General features: G+C 41.7%; 2 protein-coding genes across 6 annotated transcripts; both read left to right on the forward strand.

Moving 5' to 3' along the window:
• LOC110489446 (ubiquitin carboxyl-terminal hydrolase 5) lies at positions 1 to 11881 on the forward strand. Of its 3 annotated transcripts, none has more exons than XM_021562161.2 (20): positions 1 to 532; positions 1143 to 1271; positions 2075 to 2138; positions 2471 to 2598; positions 3149 to 3294; positions 3659 to 3843; positions 4108 to 4202; positions 4556 to 4749; positions 4940 to 5011; positions 5647 to 5737; positions 5932 to 6057; positions 6162 to 6315; positions 8067 to 8241; positions 8573 to 8661; positions 8932 to 9117; positions 9488 to 9631; positions 9872 to 10014; positions 10292 to 10442; positions 10799 to 10883; positions 11101 to 11879. In XM_021562161.2, exons 1-20 carry the CDS (start codon positions 425 to 427, stop codon positions 11192 to 11194), a joined length of 2559 nt encoding a protein of 852 aa, XP_021417836.2. In that variant the 5' UTR covers positions 1 to 424; the 3' UTR covers positions 11195 to 11879. The 3 variants fall into 3 exon arrangements, with proteins under 3 accessions (XP_021417836.2, XP_021417831.2, XP_021417839.2); XM_021562156.2 differs by having other exon boundaries at positions 2 to 532; positions 2072 to 2138; positions 11101 to 11881; XM_021562164.2 differs by having other exon boundaries at positions 4 to 532; positions 2072 to 2138; positions 8932 to 9060; positions 11101 to 11451.
• Positions 11882 to 13184: 1303 nt separating this feature from the next.
• LOC110489493 (T-cell surface glycoprotein CD4) lies at positions 13185 to 18624 on the forward strand. 3 transcript variants are annotated; one of them, XM_021562186.2, is made up of 9 exons: positions 13185 to 13380; positions 14641 to 14682; positions 15246 to 15425; positions 15595 to 15732; positions 16229 to 16480; positions 16566 to 16670; positions 17065 to 17213; positions 17625 to 17689; positions 17980 to 18624. In XM_021562186.2, exons 2-9 carry the CDS (start codon positions 14646 to 14648, stop codon positions 18047 to 18049), a joined length of 996 nt encoding a protein of 331 aa, XP_021417861.2. In that variant the 5' UTR covers positions 13185 to 13380; positions 14641 to 14645; the 3' UTR covers positions 18050 to 18624. The 3 variants fall into 3 exon arrangements, with proteins under 3 accessions (XP_021417861.2, XP_021417866.2, XP_021417862.2); XM_021562191.2 differs by having other exon boundaries at positions 13187 to 13401; XM_021562187.2 differs by lacking the exon at positions 13185 to 13380 and adding an exon at positions 13415 to 13778.
• The last annotated feature ends 2164 nt before the right edge of the window (positions 18625 to 20788 follow it).

A 20788-nucleotide genomic window follows, 5' to 3' on the forward strand; every position in this document is an offset into this window, starting at 1 on the left:
GCCTTTAAACATGACCGTAATTGCTGAAAAGGTTACGTTTGATATAAAGCAGATGTTGTCTATTTTGCCTGTGCGTCTTATTGTATGTCTTTGTTAGAAGTTAATTAACGTTTTAATATAGATTTGATTAATTGGCTATCTGAATTCATATTTAATTCATGTTTCTCTCTCAAATGCAACATCGCATAATTGTGCGGTAGTTTATACTCTATATATTACGATTACCACGATACCGGGTGCGTGCTATACGCGTTCGGCCTTGAGTCCACACAAACAGGGGGGCATCAAGCCATTCATTGGGAGGAAGACAGAGAGAGGGGAAGAGCAATACAAACAGACAATATTCAAAGCTGGGGAATCAAAAGCTTGGGGTCCAAACTCAGGAACAAGTGTCCGACTGGAAGGCAGAATTAGTTAGTTTGAGATGGCGGAGGTAAGCGAGGTTTTGATGTCGGTTCTGTCCACAATTCGGGTTCCGAGGCCCGGGGACCGTGTCCACAAAGACGAATGCGCCTTGTCATTTTCTTCTCCGGTGAGTAACCCATCTTCTGATCGGACGTTATTAGCTTCGTATTAAACCTGTCTTTTTTATATACACTTTTTCTTTGGGGCTGTTTGTTTATTTTTGTATGTGTAATTACCAGTTATACAGCTAGCTAGTGGGTAGTTAGCTAGCTAACGCGTTAACTAGTTTGCTAACGTTACTGTAGCTACATTGAGAAACGTTAACGTTAGCCAGCTAACATCTTTACCATTCAGCTAACGTTAGCAAGCTGCCGTAACCAGAGGTTGTCAAATTATTTTCGACTATCATCATGAACTAGTTTGCAATGAACTCGCAGTAACGTTACGTAGTTAGCCAACGTTACATTTCAAGTTTAACGCTAGCTAGCCAGTTGGCTAACTATGGCTGTCACTCGACGTGTCATTCCAACTGTTTAGCTAACTAACTTGCTAGTTAGCATGCTAGAAAATCACACTGTCATTTGTTGTCATGATAATCTTCAGTGTTATGAGTTGGTCGCGTGGGAAACTTCAACTACTGTACAGGTTATATGTTGTTGGGTAAACTAGCAGCTGTCCAGCCAATGTAATGCCTAACCCTTTTTCATGTTCTCGCATTTATTTTAACTTTTTTTTAGGAGAGTGAAGGAGGCTTATATGTGTGCATGAACAGTTTCCTTGGGTTCGGCAGCCAGTATGTGGATAGACACCACACCAGGAGCGGACAGCGGGCTTACCTGCACATCTCCCGGACCCGCAAAGCTCCGGTGAGTTACACGCTGTTCCTTCAAACCTTTTACTGAAGTCTCTGGCTGAGTCTAGCCAGCAGTAGAGGCACTTGTGGCCGCAGGTAGCCTAGCCAGCAGTAGAGGCACTTGGGGCGGCAGGTAGCCTAGTAACCGAAAGGTTGCAAGATCGAATCCCAGAGCTGACAAGGTAAAAATCTGTCGTTCTGTTAATTTAAAATAAGAATTTGTTTATTTAACTATTTACCAAGTTAAATAAAGGTAAAATATAAATAGCGGCCACACAAACACATTGATACCAAATTTCAGTTGGTATCAAAAGTATTGACGGTACAAAATAAATATAAGTGGCAGCATCTAATGAGGCCTGTTCAGCAGGTTTTAATTCCGTTTGGATTGCTCAAAGTCTCTAGAAGAACAAATTCTTATTTTCAATGACGGCAGTGTGTTCTGCCAGGGCAGGGGCAGAACCCAGAAATACTATATATCACTTTAAAAAAATTATAATACTCTTATTGAAAACCACATTAATACTTCTTTATTGGTTTGATGGGCTGTAAAGTTATCAGTGTAAATGTAAAGTTATCTTTATTTAACTAGGCAAGTCAGTTAAGAACAAATTCTTATTTTCAATGACGGCCAATGATGCCTGTTCAGGGGCAGAACGACAGACCTTGTCAGCTCGGGGATTTGAACTTAAAACCTTTCGGTTACTAGTCCAACACTCTAACCACTTTTCTTCCACTTTTCTTCCACTTCCACCTTTCTTGTGGATGGAGACATTCCACAATTCACTAAATTTGAACTGTCATTTTCCCCAGAAGGAAGATGAGGAGAACTCTGGATCCGGTGACCCACCCAAGAAGAAGCCAACCCGATTAGCCATAGGTAACAGCAGAGTTAACAGTAACACATTTTCAGCAGACAGGGCTATGAAGGTGCAAAGAATCCCGAAGCAGCCTTCAGGTAGCCTGGGTACCAGTCTGTTTCTACTAACATTCCAATCCTTGTATTCCATGTCATGAAAAGCATGTGTTTAGCATATGATAAAGAGTGGAATGATAACTAAACATACTGGTACCCAGGCTAGCCTTTAGGGATGCTGACACCAACATTTTCCATTCTATCCAGTTGAACCAAAACTTTCAGAAATTAGTCTGCCATGATAGATCGATGAAACTTATATCATGACTATTGACACTCCTCCTCCTCTCTCTCAGGTATCGAGGGAGGGTTCAACGTGGAGCAGGAGCAGTATGAGGAGGAAGTAAAAGTTGTCCTCTTCCCCGATAGACAGGAAGTTACATCCGATGACCTCGCCACCATGCCGGACCTTGTGAGAGAGCGGGTGAGACACTTTGTGGGTGAACACTTCAAGTGTTGCCTCAACTTTGCTAATTATCTCTTAAGAGTGTTGTGTGTTTGTTTGTGTTTAGAAATAGGCCCTATCATTGCCATGGGCATGTCGTTTTGAATCTCTTCATTCAGTATGTGCATAGGAAACTAACACGATTCTGCTTTTTTTTTTTTTTTTGTCAGAGGGAATGGTTGGGGAGATGGAAATTAATTATAATTTGTACTCTGCAAATTGACCACAGCTAAGCGCAAAAAGAGATCGTGTCAATTATTTTCAAACACAATCACAAATTTTTATTGTGGGGAATACTTGGGAACAGATTTCCTGAAGTAAACTCATTTTGGCTGAATTTAGTATTTATTATTATTTATTATTATAATTTTTTTTTTTACAAAACTTTGAGGGGCAAAAAAAACACTAGCGGGAGGGTTCTGGCCTACGGGCAGCCTGTTGACGACCCCTGCTCTAGGTATTACACTTCATATAAATTGACCATGCATTCTTGTTGTAACCACCTTTAACCTTCTCTATATCCCTATAGGTATCTCTAGCCATGGCAGGGCTGATGTCTGCAGACTCAGTGTCTCATGCCCTGCAGGTGCAGCAGTGGGACGGCGAGGTGCGGGCGGAGTCCCGGCACGCCGTCAAACTCAAGCAGCTCGACAACGGCACCAAGATCCCTCCCAGGTGAGAGACTGGTTAGGCTAGGTTGTTGTTCTGAGCTGGCATTGGCTACAATGTCACGAGCACTCCAGCATTAAAGGAACTTACACGTTGACAATTTTCCTCCTTTTTGCTTCATAAATGTCCATTAATTTAATTATAGACTTGGACCCTATACAAGATCTGATAATGTAATTAATAGATTAAATAATGTATGTCAATATGTAGCCTAAATAAATGTTTCAGTGAATGATCGTTAATTCTCTATCAATCTCTCATTGTCCCTACATCTTCCACTCCACCATTTGATGATTCTCTCTTTCTCTCTCTGGCTCTCCCCACCCCTCTCCATCTCTTTCCCCCCTTTCGCTCCGTCTCTGTCTTCCAGTGGTTGGCGGTGTGAGGTGTGTGACCTGCAGGAGAACCTGTGGATGAACCTGTCGGACGGAAGGGTGTTCTGCGGTCGCAGGTATTTTGACGGCTCCGGGGGGAACAACCATGCCCTCCTGCACTTCCAGCAGACGGGACACCCTCTAGCCGTCAAACTGGGCACCATCACCCCCGACGGAGCAGGTGATGACAATACGAATACTTGGACACTTGAAACAACACAATACCGTTTTATTTACCAAGTGCTTCTCACTAGTCCCAATATTCCAGCAGTCACCGAATCCCTATTGAGAAGCTTACCCTTATTATTAAAAAGGGAAGATTAAGAAAACACTGGCAAGGAAAAGGACTCTGAGACTTAAGTCTGACTCGAAGACAGTTGTAGCTTGGTTAGAGGCTATATTCTTTGAGCTTTTGATGTCTGACTTGCTTCTGTGGCCTTTCCAGATGTGTACTCCTATGACGAGGATGATATGGTACTGGATCCAAAGCTCCCAGAACACCTGTCCCACTTTGGCATCGACATGATGACCATGGAAAAGGTAGGACTGCCGAAATCAATAAAGATACAGGTTCTCGATGGGCAGGCTCTCTCCTGCTGCAGTGTTGTGGTTTAAGGACTCTTCTTCTTTAGTGACAGACATTTTCCTTCATGAATAAGGACTATACTTTTCCGTACTTGCCTTACCAGTGTTTTAGTGACAAAATTATGTTCAAAGCTGGCCTGGCCCCATTTTAAATAGCTCATATGTATTGTGTTATAACAACGAAATGAGAGATGGGGCTCATTGTGAGATCAGTCCTCTCCATCTGGTTCATCTGTCATTGTCTTTCCCTCTCTGGTTCCTTCCCCGTTTCTCTTCTCTCTCTCCTCGACACCTCTCTTCCCCTGCAGACGGAGCATACGATGACAGAGCTGGAGATAGCGGTGAACCAGCGTGTGGGGGAGTGGGAGGTGATCCAGGAGTCAGGGGCCACCCTCCGGCCTCTGTCAGGCCCTGGCCTCACCGGCATGAAGAACCTGGGCAACAGCTGCTACCTCAACTCGGTCATGCAAGTCCTCTTCACCGTGCCTGACTTCCAGAGCAAGTCAGTAACCGTCTATCACTTCTACCTCTTAGTCTGCGTCCCAGATTCAACGCTACTCCTTTTCTGGTGCAATACTTTTGACCAGGGCCCATTGGCTCCGAGATAAAGAGAAATTGAGACAGATTGTGAAAAGAGTGCTGGAAAATACTCTTGAAACCCCTCTGTCGTGTGTGTGTGTACCCCGCCTCAGGTACGTCTCCAACATTGACAAGATCTTCGATGAAGCTCCAAGCGACCCCACCCAGGACTTCAAAACCCAAGTGTGAGTTTCTACCAAATGCTGCTTTTTTTTTTTTTTCAGTGTAACATGCACACACACACACAAACTTAACGTTGTTAACCATTTAGTCTCAAACATAAATAAGGTTAATTAAACCTGCCCTTTCCCAACAACCTTGAGACTACACACACCTGCGTCTGGAAGTAGCACAGAGTCGGGGTTATAACACATGTGTATTCAAAGCTAGTCACACTGGCATACAACTGTTATGGCACACATGCGTAGTCATTGGCACTGTGAGATGCATGCGTTATGTTTGGATGGACAGTAGGTCATTGTCTAAAGGCCAGTCTTTCTCCACCAGATGTCATTAACTGTTCACTTATCTGAGCAAAAACAATACATTTCTATGGCCACTGCTAGCATTAGATAAAATACGGGGATGGTAATTGTTAGCACAAGTATTTGAAGAAGAACAAAATGCAGGCTAAAAACCTATTTGCAGGCTTAGGACCAAATCTCCTTCAACACTTCCCAATAATTTATAAGAGTTTTAAGAAGTAGAATTTCTCCCGATGGATCAGTAATTCCTGTTTTTATTATCCTCTATTTCTACATTTTTAAATGGACTTTATTCCAATGTTGTTTTGGTGTTCAACATCTCTTCCTTATTTCAGAGCAAAGCTGGGCTATGGTCTGTTGTCGGGCGAGTATTCCAAACCAGCACCTGACCCCGGAGAGGGCTCTGAACCCAGCTCTGAACCCAGAGTAAGTGAATGGAAGCACTGGAAGATTGTGCAGAAGTTTTTCTCAGAAGTCAGAATGCTAGCAACCTGGCGCACTGGCGCCTCAAACACCTGCCTCCAAAATGACAAGATTTTTCCAGTTGTTTACATTAAGCGATTGTGTGTTCACTTTCCATGTGTATTGTCTAAATAACATTTTTTTTGTTTTGTTTCCAGGGTGACCAGGTTGGCATAGCGGCACGCATGTTCAAAGCACTTGTTGGGCGGGGCCACCCAGAGTTCTCCACCAATCGGCAACAAGACGCCCAGGAGTTCTTATTACACTTCATTAATATGGTGGAGGTAAAGTCATCCCATACTCCATCCCTTTCCATCTTCTGTCATCAGATTTTTCCCTCCTGTTGTACCCCATTTTCTTAGTTTTGTTTTATTAACCACCACTTCAGAGAAACTGTCGTTCGGGGGTGAACCCGTCTGAAGCCTTCCGTTTCCTAGTAGAGGAGAGGATCGTGTGTCAGCAATCACAGAAAGCAAAGTACACGCAGAGGGTGGACTACATCCTCCAGCTACCTGTGCCCATGGACCAGGCCACCAACACCGGTGAGTGGCTCAAGGGAAATGTAGTTTGTGTCAGCGAGTCTACTTCTGCTCCATCAACTGCCCTTGTTTTTTATTGAAGCCTCATTAAATAAGTCAACCAACAAGTTTTTATAAGTCAAATGCATTACCGTTCAAAAGTTTGGGGTCACTTAGAAATGTCCTTGCTTTCCATGAAAACATACATGAAATGAGTTGCAAAATGAATAGGAAATATAGTCATGATGTTGACAAAGTTGTAAATAGTGATTTTTAATTGAAATAATTGTGTCCTTCAAACTTTGCTTTCGTCAAAGAATTCTCCATTTGCAGCAATTACAGCCTTACAAACCTTTGGCATTCTAGTTGTCAATTTGTTGAGGTAATCTGAAGAGATTTCACCCCATGCTTCCTGAAGCACCTCCCACAAGTTGGATTGGCTTGATGGGCACTTCTTACGTACGGTCAAGATGCTCCCACAACAGCTCAATAGGGTTGAGATCTGGTGACTGTGCTGGCCACTCCATTATAGACAGAATACCAGCTGACTGCATCTTCCGTAAATAGTTCTTGCATAGTTTGGAGCTGTGCTTTGGGTCATTGTCCTGTTTTAGGAGGAAATTGGCTCCAATTAAGCGCCGTCCACAGGGTATGGCATGGCGTTGCAAAATGGAGTGATAGCCTTCGTCCTTCAAGATCCCTTTTACCCTGTACAAATCTCCCACTTTACCATCTCCGAACCACCCCCAGACCATCACATTGCCTCCACCATGCCTGACAGATGGTGTCAAGCACTCCTCCAGCATCTTTTCATTTTTTCTGCGTCTCACGAATGTTGTTCTTTGTGATCAGAACACCTCAAATTTAGATTTGTCTGTCCATAACACTTTTTTCCAATCTTCCTCTGTCCAGTGTCTGTGTTATTTTGCCCATCTTAATCTTTTATTTTTATTGGCCAGTCTGAGAACTTTTTCTTTGCAACTCTGCCAAGAAGGCCAGCATCCCAAAGTCACCTCTTCACTGTTGACGTTGAGACTGGTGTTCTGCGGGTACTATTTAATGAAGCTGCCAGTTGAGGATTTGTGAGGCGTCTGTTTCTCAAACTAGACACACTAATGTACTTATCCTCTTGCTCAGTTGTGCACCGTGGCCTCCCTCTCTTTCTATTCTGGTTAGAGCCAGTTTGCACTGTTCTGTGAAGGGAGTATTACACAGCGTTGTACGAGATCTTCAGTTTCTTGGCAATTTCTCACATGGAATTGCCTTCATTTCTCAGAACAAGAATAGACTGACGAGTTTCAGAAGAAAGTTCCTTGTTTCTGGCCATTTTGAGCCTGTAATCAAACCCACAAATGCTGACGCTCCAGATACTCATCTAAAGAAGGCCAGTTTTATTGCTCCTTTAATCAGCACAACAGTTTTCAGCTGTGCTAACATAATTGATCAATTAGCTTTTTAAAATGATAAACTTGGATGAGCTAACACAACGTGCCATTGGAACACAGGAGTGATGGTTGCTGATAATGGGCCTTTGTACGCCTATGTAGATATTCCATAAAAAATCAGCTGTTTCCAGCTATAATAGTCATTTACAACATTAACAATGTCTACGCTGTATTTCTGATCAATTTAATGTTATTTTAATGGACAAAACATTTGCTTTTCTTTCAAAAACAAGGACATTTCTAAGTGACCACAAACTTTTGAACGGTAGTGTATATTCTTCATAAAATAACATTTATTTAAATGTAAAAAATGAATTATGTCTCTATCAGAGGAGCTGCAGGAGGCTGAGCGTCGGCGCGAGGAGGCAGACTCGTCGGGAGCCCCTCCCCCCGCGCCGGTGCGCGCCTGTATCCCGTTCACAGCGTGCATGGCGGCGCTCAGCGAACCGGAGACTCTCACAGACTTCTGGAGCTCCGCCGCGCAGGCCAAGACCACCGCCACCAAGTATGACAACGCACACGATTCAGTCAGTCAATCAATCTATCAATCAGTTTCCCGGTCAATGACATGTATTTCCCAACTCCAGTCCACGAGTACCCACCACAGCACAGATTTTTGTTATAGCCCCGGACAGGCATGCCTGATTCAACTTGTCAACTAATCATCAAGCCCTCAATGAGTTGAATCAGGTGAGTTTGTACAACAAAAATCTGTGCTGTTGGGGGGACTGGAGTTGTAAAACACTGAATTAAATCATCCATCAATCAATGCATTTTCCTAGGGAAAATGTTGTTTGTAATTAGTCTCCCTCTCTCTCTCTTCACCCCTCTTTCAGGACCACCCGCTTTGCCTCTTTCCCTGACCACATGGTTATCCAGGTTAAGAAGTTCACTTTTGGACAGGACTGGGTCCCCAAGAAACTGGGTGAGTAGTCTGCTCTGCACACAGTGTAAACAAGGTCTACGTGATCTTCTGTATTGAATTGTATTGTCATTTACATACGCATGCAACATCTACACCTGTGGGTTATCACAGACGCTATCAGTTAAATTCAAGTGGGAAATTCCACTGTAGTTTCTTGACAAGTCCAAGGAACCACAGATGAAATGACTTTTCCATTAATGGGAGAATTGAACGTTGGATTAATGTGGCACAGTCCCGGTCAACTAAATAGATGTTTGTTTATCCCTGCAGACGTGAGCATCGACGTTCCCGACACGCTGGACCTGACTGCGCTTCGTGGGACCGGCCAGCAGCCGGGGGAGGAGCTTCTGCCAGAGGTGGCCCCACCCCCTCTCATGACCCCTGACGTGGAGGTCAAAGGTATCCTGGGTTCCCACGGCAACGAGGAGGACGACTCGCTCTACTCCCCACTACTGTGTCAGTCTGTCTGTCTTTTCTGATCTTCCCTTCCTTCATCCTGTTGTCCCGTCACCATCTTTTCCTTTCTTCTTTCCCTCTTTTATGTTTTCTCCATGTTTTTGTGTTCAAACCTTTTTTGAAGTTTGTTTTTGTATTTTCAATGAGGTGATGTGGTGCGAAAGAGACTTGGTTTGCTCTTATTGTCCAGAATATGAGTTTAGTATGGTTTGCCAACATGTGGTTTTATTTCATTGTCCGTCTCCAAATGTCCAGTTTCTCAGCAGTTAAGTCCATTCATGACATCCTTATTGTTGCTGCCGTCTGTGGAGTGCATCCACATAATTAGACCCTGTCCCCTCCTCGCTCGCTCTCTCTCTCTCTCTCTCAGCCCCAGTCCTGGACGACTCCACCGTGTCCCAGTTGTGTGAGATGGGATTCCCACTGGAGGCCTGCAGGAAGGCTGTGTACTATACTGGGAATACTGGAATCGACGCAGCCATGAACTGGGTCATGGGCCACATGGACGACCCAGGTGGGATCAGTTGTGCCAAATACACCATCAAACACGTGTGTCTGTCATGGATGTAGGGCTGTAAGTGGGTGGTGGTTGTTGAGAAATGTAAGTGATTTAATTAGATAGTATGGACTGCCATGTGTTTGAACGTGAAGTAGAACCAGTCAGTAATTTCCAGCATATTTTGTTACTCAAGTTTTACAATAGTAATTTCACTATTACATTCACGTTTCCTCCCCATCTGTGGATTGGCTGCAGATTTCTCCGCTCCCATGGTGTTGCCAGGCACCAGCTCGGCTCCCGGAACCACGCCCACAGAGAGCGTTTCTGAGGAGCACCTAGCAACCATCGTCTCCATGGGCTTCAGCCGAGACCAGGCCACGCGAGCACTGAGGGCCACGGTGAGACAGTGTTTCCCTTAACATTACTACCCTTCACATCTAGCACTGCTGTAGTGACAGCACTCCTTGATGTTGCTTCAAAGAAATGATACAAAAACTGCAGTGAGATTTCACACATGCTCAGTAGCTGTATTCACCTTGTGGAATTTACTGATATGATTAGACCTTTGGCATAATATATTCTATTCTAGCACACGTTTGAAGTTCACACTCATTTGTGCTGCTGGTCAGGTCTCCAACCTTTAACCAAGTGGTCTCTCCTATCCCTCTCTTCCAGAGTAACGTCCTAGAGCGCGCCGTGGACTGGATCTTCTCCCACCTGGATGATCTAGAGTCCATGGAAGTTTCGGAGGGGGGCCGCTCGGCCGCCGAGAGTGAGGGGTCCAGGGAGCCCCCTCCTGGGCCTAAAGTCCGAGACGGACCTGGCAGTAAGTCAACAGTGAGAGGAAGGGAGTGAGTTTAGTTTGGGTTGGATGTTTGAACATATTTTAATATTCTCTTCAAGCATCCTTTTTTTATTATTATTTTTTATTTATTATAAGAACAGGTATGCACTCCTGGAAAACAAAGAATATACTCCTTTTTTCCCCCTCAACATGTATTGGTTATTGACTTACTCTTTGTGGAAAGCATATTTAAATGTGTTTTGACAATACGCACAGACTCCAAATTGATGTCCTTTTGCAGTATAGATGCACACACACTGTCACTGATGTCTCCGCTTTGCATGTCTTGTTTTTTCTCCTCTATCCCCCCCACTCCTCTCCCTCCCCCTCTCTTCCAGAGTATGAGCTGTTTGCCTTCATCAGTCACATGGGCACGAGCACTATGTGCGGCCACTACGTCTGCCACATCAAGAAGGACCAACAGTAAGCGCCATCCTCTTTCATTTCATATAGAAGAAACCACTCCTTTATACACACACTTGATACATGACTGTCGTTCTACTTAATACCCCACTGCTGTGGCGCACGGTGTTGCTATTGAGATTCTGTGGCTATAACAATCTCGACAAAGCTTTAAAGTACTGTTTCTTGTCTTCTCATGTCTCTGTGCCTTTTCTCTTCCCTCTTCTCTCACTCACAGGTGGGTTATCTTTAACGATCAGAAAGTGTGTGCCTCAGAGAAGCCGCCCAAGGACCTGGGTTACCTCTACTTCTACCGGAGAGTCACCGAGTGAACGGAGGGGGGCAGAGTTTCACTTAGGGAGGGGAAGAGGGTCGCTAACATGTACACACTCACACTGAGCTACTAAGAATGCTCTGACACAAGCTTCTGAACTGACAAATGTAGGGTTTAAATAAATATACTTTTCCTACAGCTATGTACGCAGACACAGGCAGGTGGAATGGATGGGGTGTTTAAAGGAGAAGTGTCTTTTTTCCATTTTTATTTCACTTTTACAATAAACACTGTAGTGTTGGTGGAAGGCTGCTGGTGTGTTCACCCCTTCTAAGTCTATACTCATCTTGCAACTGACACCAGTCAACTCATAATAGATACTGGTATCATTATACAGTGTCTAATGCAACAATGTTCCCACCCCCCTCTTCCCTGAACAACATGCCACTCATCTCTTATTGACTAGCATCTGTTGTGTTGTCATTGCTTCTTAAGCCAAGCACCGCCTCCCTTCTCTCCCCCTTCTGTGTTCCGACATGGCATTTTCATAAGTTCGGCGTCCACAGTAATAGAGAGAGTTAATATACAAAAAAATGTCAAATGTGTATTAAAAAAAAACTAAACCAAACTGCTTGTTCTTTCAAGTGTGGTGAGGGTGATATCTGGCGTATTTTTGTTTATTTTGTTCAAATAAATAACTTTGTTACTTCTGCTGTGACAAAAATAAAGATGTCTTTCTGCTGCCCCTGCTTGTTGTGTGATTGTGTTGAGATGGATGTGACTGGTCGTCTAGTGGCCCTGCTGCGCTGGGTCCTTACATTCAGGCTCTTACTGAAGAGCCAGGGACACCAGGTGAGTCATGGTGCTCTGCACTGGCTTCAGGCCACAGGCTCAACATCTTCCAGAGGGTTGTTACTGTTGGAGGATTTTTATCAATAATGACTAAATAGTGTATACATTTTATGTGGAATTATAACTAACATTAACAGAATTATATGCTGTCTGAAGAGTAAGATGTTTGTACATAGACCAAGAGGAAGTGTTAACAGACAACTTGTGACCACAGTGAAACTAACAACAGGAGAAAATTCTGGTCCCTATCCAGGGAGGGGAAAAACCGTAGGACTTGCAATAGATTGTGTAACATAAGAAACAATATGTGTGAGTTGGAATTACATTGAAAAGTAGCTAAGCCATTGTCCAAGAGGAAGAGAGACAAAGTCCAAGAAGAGGAGGGACATAATAAAAGCTACGACGCTATGTGTGATATAAAACCTAATGAACGTGATTAAGAGCAGAGCTCTCGGAAATACATTCTACTGATTACTTTTAAGGCTGGTCTGTCCATTTTATGCAAATAAGGTTCTTACAAATTCTTAGAAACGGACAGAGTGTTTTAATTGAATTGGTTAATGAACATATAGGAATCAAAATTCCTCTAACAGTTACATGACAGGGACACATGGTGAGAGTGCAATCATAGGTCCTGTCTTCATCACTTGGGTGGGAGTGGGATCATTGTGTGGCTTGGAGGGGGGTTAATTGGTTGATATCAGTTATACCTGATGCCATACTGCATTGTGACTCATTTTATGCATTGTGATTTTAGGATCTTCAAATAACTAATTTAGTAGTCTTTCAGGTGTGTGTATCTTCATGGCCACGTGCATGGAAGACCCAAGGCCATCCCATCGATTAATATCAGTTTTGCCATTCGATTTATTTGGATGATAGGCCGGAAAAAAGACTATCCGACATGTATTTTCTTTAATAGCGTGGTTTTATGAGGTCGATTTTTAAAGTAGGCTACAATTGATAATGGAAAAGCACATACTATATTTACATTAGACGTTCAGGCGGTATCACGGTCAAGTTCACGTTATAAAGGATAATCACAAAGTATGTCATGATACTTGTTAGTTAAATGCAGTCAGTCAGCGCAAATGCAATGTTTCCCATATACAGCACATTTTGCAGATTGCACCTATAATAGTAAGGAGCCCATTTCCTATGAAGTTGGGTCACTGTGGTGGAAGGTAAATACAGAATCAAATAAGGAGTTTGCAAAGGCGCATGCAGGTAGCATGCGGAAACCCACAATCTTTCCAAAGTGCAGAAGTTTTTTCTTCGATCTCATTCTGCTCTACTGTCACTATCCTCAACGCATACTCATTAGTGTATTGTCGCGTAAGGATTTTTTTCCCCGATTTTTGTAACCTAAGACGTTTTGAGAATCCAGTTCAGGTAAATTACAAATCAGATCAGGTAATGTTTCCGTATGTTTTGTCGGAGCTAGTTCAGTTACATGGGCTATATGTTTTTTTTTTTACCCGGAGAGGAGAGGAGTTTTATTTGTATTTTTTAACGTGGGAAATGCTGAAGGCAAGAGGGGACGGATAATCAACCTTTAACAGTTGAATTTAGACACAACTATATTGCACAAATCCATTTTTCTGGACGAAGCCAGCCTAAATATTTTGGTTTCATTTTGTTAAAACACTCCCGGACCGGACTAAAATTTGATTAACGCAGATGCTTCTTAGTTGGGGTGTGGGAAGAGTCTGACTTCAGGGAAATGGCAGTTAACACACTGAATTTAGACTACCAAACGCCTATTTAGACCGAATCACCATCTCTTCAAAGTAAGTTACTAAATATAGTCCAGTTTGTGACATTCTCTATGAAATGGGAATTTACATGATCTGTAATTTATTGTAGTGAGCTTTGAAAATATTGAAATACGTCGATTTAACTAAAGAAAATCTACATTTTCATCAAGTTTTTTGCATTTTTATGTTTACTTTTTGAAAATACAAATATTAACAGACAAACACCAACAAATGTCAAAACTGATAGGTAGATGCAAAAAAAATCGTTTCAGCCTGTGGGGCCTGGCCTTAAAACTGTTGAATCACCACGATCAAGTGGGCTATTACAATGTTCCTTAACACACAAGGAAATGTAGGATGTTTCATTAACTTGAATAATTATATGTGTAAAAAATAATAGTTATAGCAAATTAATCGCTCTTAATCAATAGTATATCAATTAGATATTGTAGCATAGGCTTTTATCGAACAGGCATCTACGTTTTTAACCATGTTTTATTTGTTAGGCTACTTCTTTGCAAATAAACCGCCTACTCAATAGCCTACACAATATCAAACAATAATTGTCTGTAGCCTATCACTGTTTGTGAGTTAATCAAGGTGCGATAATACATCATGATAATACGAATCTAAGAATCATTTGGCTACTGCATTTTTGTCAATTTCAAAATTGTGGTTAGAATCCACAAGTTCGCTCAAACAGAAGCACATGTAAGAACATAAAGTCTAGATTAAACTCTACTTAGAAATGTACTTAAGCCAAACAAAGGTTTAAGATCATTTTTATAGAATATATTTGACATTTTAGATGTTTCAAAAGTGTCAATCTCTCCTTAAAATGTTCTATGCATTTTGACTGCAAGAATGTAATTTAAATTTGTATTCCATATTTCAGATAAAATGTCCTATATGAAGACCTTGTCCTGGTTTGTGTTTGGTGGGTAAAGATCTACACTACATGAATGAAATATTAAAATGTTATTGTATTCATTTTACTCTTACTTTGACCCTTCACACACACACACACACCTTTTTCACACACACACACACACACACCTTTTTCACACACACACACACACCGTTTTCTCTTCTTTCTCTTTCTATTACACTCAAAGGGCGTTATGGGCATGGGAAACATATGTTTACATTGCCAATGCAAGTGGAATAGACTATTAACAAAAGGGAAATAAACAAGGGAACTAAAAACCATCCAAAATGAACAGTAAACATAACACTCACAAAAGTTTTAAAATAATATATACATTTCAAATGTTATATTGCTGGCTATGTACAGTGTTGTAACAATGTGCAAATAGTATGAAAGAGAAAATAAATGAACAGATATCTCTCTCTCTATGAATTCAATTTCAATTCAGTATGCTTTATTGAAATGGAAAGTTAATAATAAATAATAATACAAGTAACAGAAGTACTTAAATAATAATAAAGTGATTGCAGTACTTTCTCTCCCTCTCTTATTCTCTCTCTTTCTCCGCTCAGCCCTGTGTATTCTCCATGTGGTGGGTGAGGTGATCTACAAGAGAATTGGTCTGCCCGTCAATATTGATTGTGGAGTCAAGACCTCTAACAAGGATGTAGAGTGGAGACATAAAGCTGTGGGTGAAAGTGAATCTGTGTCGATCATGGGCATTAAAGGGAAGACTGGCAGCCAGCGGAAAGGTGGATAGAAGAGAGCTCATTATAAAGAAATAAATGGGTTATTTCATGAAAAAGTAGCAGTAACAATAAGTGTTTCCTAAAATACTGCAGAGATCATATGAAGTATAACAAATGTACACGTGGCGTTTTGTACGTGTTCATTATAGTCCTTGTCTTTTCCCCATGCCAGGAAATGCTCCCATGGTTGAAAGGGCGAAAATAAGAGGGGACAAGCTGGAAATCTCTGCTCTACAGGGTGGTGACGCCGGACTTTACATCTGTATGGTGGACGGGAAAAAGATGGATCACAGACTCGACATTGTCACAGGTGTCATTCCACATAGGGTTATGGGGGTGTTTAGCAAGTGAATGTGGACACCAGTCCTGCAAACTAGCAGTTTTTATAGCAGTGATAATGAAGTGATATTATTATTGCTAGTACATTTGAATGACACCACCCAAGCAGATCTGGGTTCAAATACTATTTTAAATCATTTTGAATGCTGTATCTGTGCTTGATTGAGCTTCCATGTTGCAATGGAACCAATAGAAACGTCTCAAAAGTGCAATCCCCATCCACTTAGCCCTCCAGGCAGGCTAAAGCTAATATAATATTTAAAATAGTATTTAAACCCAGGTCTTCACCAGAGGCAAATTATAATGGAAGAATTCATGTGGCGAAAGCTTCCATGTTCAATTTAGACATTTCTCCCTCTGTCTCTTCTCTCCCTATCTTTTCCTCCTCTCTTTCTTTTCATACTCTACCCCTCCCTCTTTATTTCCCCTCTCCCTTCCTCCCTCTACCCCCCCCCTGTCTGTACCAGTCAAGGTCCACCCCTCCAATGAACTCAACGAAGGCAACAATGCTATCCTCGAGTGCCAGGTGACAGGAGTGGATCCCTTGCCCAGTGTGGAGTGGCTTAGTCCAGGTGGAATGGCGGCAGGGGCCCCTGTACGACCTGGCTTTGGGAATGTCTCTTTCAGCTCTGTGGCCCTGTCAGACACAGGAGAATGGACATGTCAGATTACTCAGAATGAGAAGATACACAAAGAGACTCAGACCATCAATGTGAAAAGTAGGTAAAAGGTGGTTTTGGTAGCATCCCCAATACAATCATGATAAAAATTTAAATAACAATGCTTTTGTCTTTTCTCTCCCAGGTTTGTTGACTGCTAAGCCCCTCTTGCCGAGGAAGGGCCCAGTTGATGAGCAGGGGCACAGTGGACCTAACTCTGATGTAAAAACTGTGACAGCTTGCGATCACTGTGAGTATCACTACTTTATGAACACTGTATACTGATTCATAGTTTAATTTTCATCATGGTAAAGGTATTGGAAGCTCTTACTTGATTCAATCCCTCCTTGACATTGGTCAATTCAGGGTGGGAGGAGGGGTTGTTGAAAAAGTAAAAACAACAAAATACTTTAATGTTTCTCATTAATCTTAAGCGATTAAATATAATCAATTATTCACAAAAGAAACTATGGTACATTCTATCTCCACACCATTTGACAGATAGGGGACAAATCCTAACTTGAAAAACCAGTGTGAAATGCCAAATTTCGAGTCAACCGTGCATTGACGTCAATACGGAGATTTTGTAGTGAGTGTCACTTCATGGTCTTCACTGAGGCGCTCCCTGGTTGTGTGTCTCTCAGGTACCAAAGGCGTTGAGCAGTCCGTTGAGGGGGTGTCCATGCTGGGCTTAAGCCTGTGGGTGTGGGTGGCAGTGGGAGCAGGATGCTTGGTCGTGGTCTTACTCCTGGTGACCATTGTTCTCCTGTACCACAGGAACAAAAGAATTAAGGTAAGGAGACAGGCAGGAGGGGAGGGAGGGATCAATGAAAATGTCACTGCCAAACTTATAACCCAAAGTGATCTATAAGCAATATAATATATAATATAAGCAATATTTATATTTATATATATATATATATATATATATATATATATATATATTAAGTCTGTACAGAAAGCTGTATTGGTCTACTAATACAAGACTAGTAAAGGCCCAGTGCACGCACTACTGGTTTGAGAGAAAAAATATATTTTTATTAATAACTTTTTTAAATTCTGATTTTTCAGGGGGTGCTGCAGCACCCAGACTTCCCACAGCTATGTCTAAAACCCAATTAAATATTAATTTAGTTATATTCAAGTGGAGCAAGTGCTTAACAGCAAATGAAAGAGAAAGACAATACTTTTTCTTCTCCCTCAGAGAAGAGCCCGGAAGGTGAAGAACAACAGAGAGCCCTTGAAGTCCGACTACTGCCAGTGTAACCGGTAGCTACTCTATTGCTATATCTAGTAGAATCATAGAAGGGAATTTCTGCACACTGTGTATTCCTGAACGGTCACATAGACCAGTGGTTTTCAAACCTCCCCCTTTACAATTTGTTGTAGCTCTGAACTAGCTCACCTGATTCGCCTATTCAAGTGCTTGATGATTAGTTTACAAGTTGAATCAGGTTTGCCGGCTATGGAAATAATCATTAAAATACACGGAACTGTGTAATATAAAGTAGTTAGTGATACATTGTCAAGTTTAATATTGTAACACATGTATTTCACAGCACACTAGTGGGTCCACCTCGGAGGACACAGAGAGAGAAGCCTTTGGCTGTACCACTGAAACAGCGCTGATGGAGCGGAGCATTATGGGCTGGAACAGGCTTGATCGACGACACAGGGTGGATGGAAAGATGAGAGAGAGAGAAAAGTAGTCTTATACAGCTAGAGTGACCCAAGGGAGAGAGAGAGGGGGGGGGGGGGGGTGAGATAATGTAAATGGGCTTATGTCTGTTTCAAAAATATGAATGATGAAATGATATAAACTGAAAATCACGTGTTGAAGAAAGAAACAAGCAATGTTATTCTTACCTATGTTATTGAATGTCATCAGACGTCTTTCCTGGCATTGTACGGCCATCCTCTAATGCATTGCATCTTTGTACTTAGATAATACTCAATGATTATTCATTTTCACACAAAGCCGCTGATGTATACCGTACGGTTTTCGAAGGCTTTTGCAATGATTCTTGCTGTTATATTGTTCAGCGTGGCCTATTTACAGACGTTACAATTTTGTCAACTTTATGGCCACTTTTAAAAAAAAATACCTGCTTGTTAAGTTATGAATTGATATGCCTGTTCAGTTCATGTGTTTTCTTGTTGAAGGGAATGAAGATCATAGTAACCAATAAAGCATATTTTTTGGAGTCTTTGTCTCACTTTTAATGAGTATACTTTTTTACTTGAGTCTTTTTTACCACTTACTTCAGCCTCCTATTACATACATTCTAGTGGCGTTGTCCGTGGTTATGTTTCACTTAACTGGTGCAGTAGAGTGCAGACAGCTGTCAGTAACAATGTAGACTCCAACCATGTCGAGTTATGTCTTGGGAGTGCGAGTCTAGTAAAAAACAGTATGTAGGTGTGTCTGTGTGTAAAAAAAGTACCAAATTGTCCTACTTGAGTAAAAGTAAAGATAACTTGATAGAAAATGACTCAAGTAAAAGTGAAAGTCACCCAGTAAAACACTACTTGAGTAAAAGTCTAAAAGTATGAGGTTTTAAACATATTTAAAACCTCTAAAAGGTTAGCTGTCTAAGCTAACATATGGAATTGTTTTAAGATGGTCATACCATTGATCGTTTAGAATTTTAGGACCCCTTTAGGTATCAGAAATGATTAGAATTTGTTTTATTTAATAGAATATTGAATTTGGTCTTTACTACTATAGCCCTTAGAAACGCATTGAATAACACATTCATAAATGACAAAAAAAATAAATACATTTGTTTTTTTGGACACATATTTAACCCCTTGTTTTTCTTGGCACAAAACTACCTCCAAACTTCGTGACACTTGTGGGGGTCGTAGAGCAAAACGGAGAACACGATCGTGTTCGTTAGTCTACCCATTCCATAATAGTGTTTAAAGGCCAAACCGCTCGGACGCTACACACGTTTTTGTGAGAAGACCGATTTTTGTGAGGTTTCCTGGTCTGACAAACACTGATGTAGCTCGGCCACCTTCTACCGCAGATGTGGAAAGCCGAATTCCTTATATTAAGTGAACCAGTGAACCAGACGGCACCATTTTCTTGTTTTTTACATGTACGGATAACCAGGGGCAGACTCCAATACTCAATCCTTTACAAAAGAAGCGTGGTTAGTGTGTGCTTAGTGAGTCCGCCAGATCAGAGGCAATAGACATGACCAGGGATGTTGTCTCAATAAGTGCGTCAATTGGACCATTGTCCTGGTACTTTTGGGTGTCAGGGAAAATATAGTGAAGTAAAAGTAAAAGTTGTCAAAAATATAAATAGTAAAGTACAGATACCCCAAAAAACGACTTTTAAGTATTTTTACTTAAGTACTTTACACCACTCTCTGTGTGTGTGTGTGTGTGTGTGTGTGTGTGTGTGTGTGTGTACACGTGCATGTAACACAGAAGGCACCAGTGAGAGGATCAGAGGGGACCTTATAGTGCATTCTAGCTTCCTGCCTCCCTGTGTGTAACAGTGAGTACAGTTTGAGCGATGTCAGACCTGATCTCATCTCTGCACTGGGAGCATCAGACTGGTGAGTACAGCATTACTATATGTGTTTTTCACACTTATGATAAAGATGGATTTGTCAGACTGAGGATAATGTAGAGGCAAATTGTTATCTAGGGAAAAAAACAATAGTTAATTCACTGTGCTAGTACTAAGAATTCTAATAACATTGGACTAAAGGAATACATAGCTATGGATGAGTGGTACCCAGAGCCATATAAACTTTTATCAATCGTATATTCTCTGGTGGCACAATTGACACAATGACAAAAAGACACAGCTTCTAATAATACGATGTTGGTGGAATCGTATGTGTTGCAGGGAGGTTTTAGAACAGCAACAAACAAACAAACATGGACTTGTGAAATACCTGCCAATATTTCGCAATATGATCCTGACGTAACTGTAAACGAGTGTATGGCCTTTCCACCCACATGGCCATCTGTACCTGGACAATTGCCTGAGATACAGTACATGTATATATTATTTTCAAATGCAGGAGCTTAGATAGTTGTATGCTTTGTGTCCCGACCGTGACTGCTGGAACCATATATATCGGAAGATATGACGGATTATTAACAATAACGGGTTGAGTGTATGTAGGCTACATCCAACAGAATTGACACATGCAGGTTATGTAGAATATACTGTGTTTACAATCCCCTCAAAAAGGAGTTAACTCTTATTGGTACAGTGGTTAGTAGGTCTTGCCTACAGGCTGGAAGACCTAGGTTTGAGACCCACAAGGGGCATTACATTGTTGCCATTTGCAAAAATTAGTGGGATGTGGGATGTTGCCTTGGGGGCCGTCAGAGAGGGTA

Source organism: Oncorhynchus mykiss, chromosome 2 (assembly GCF_013265735.2).
Source record: "Oncorhynchus mykiss isolate Arlee chromosome 2, USDA_OmykA_1.1, whole genome shotgun sequence".
Lineage (NCBI taxonomy): Eukaryota > Metazoa > Chordata > Actinopteri > Salmoniformes > Salmonidae > Oncorhynchus > Oncorhynchus mykiss.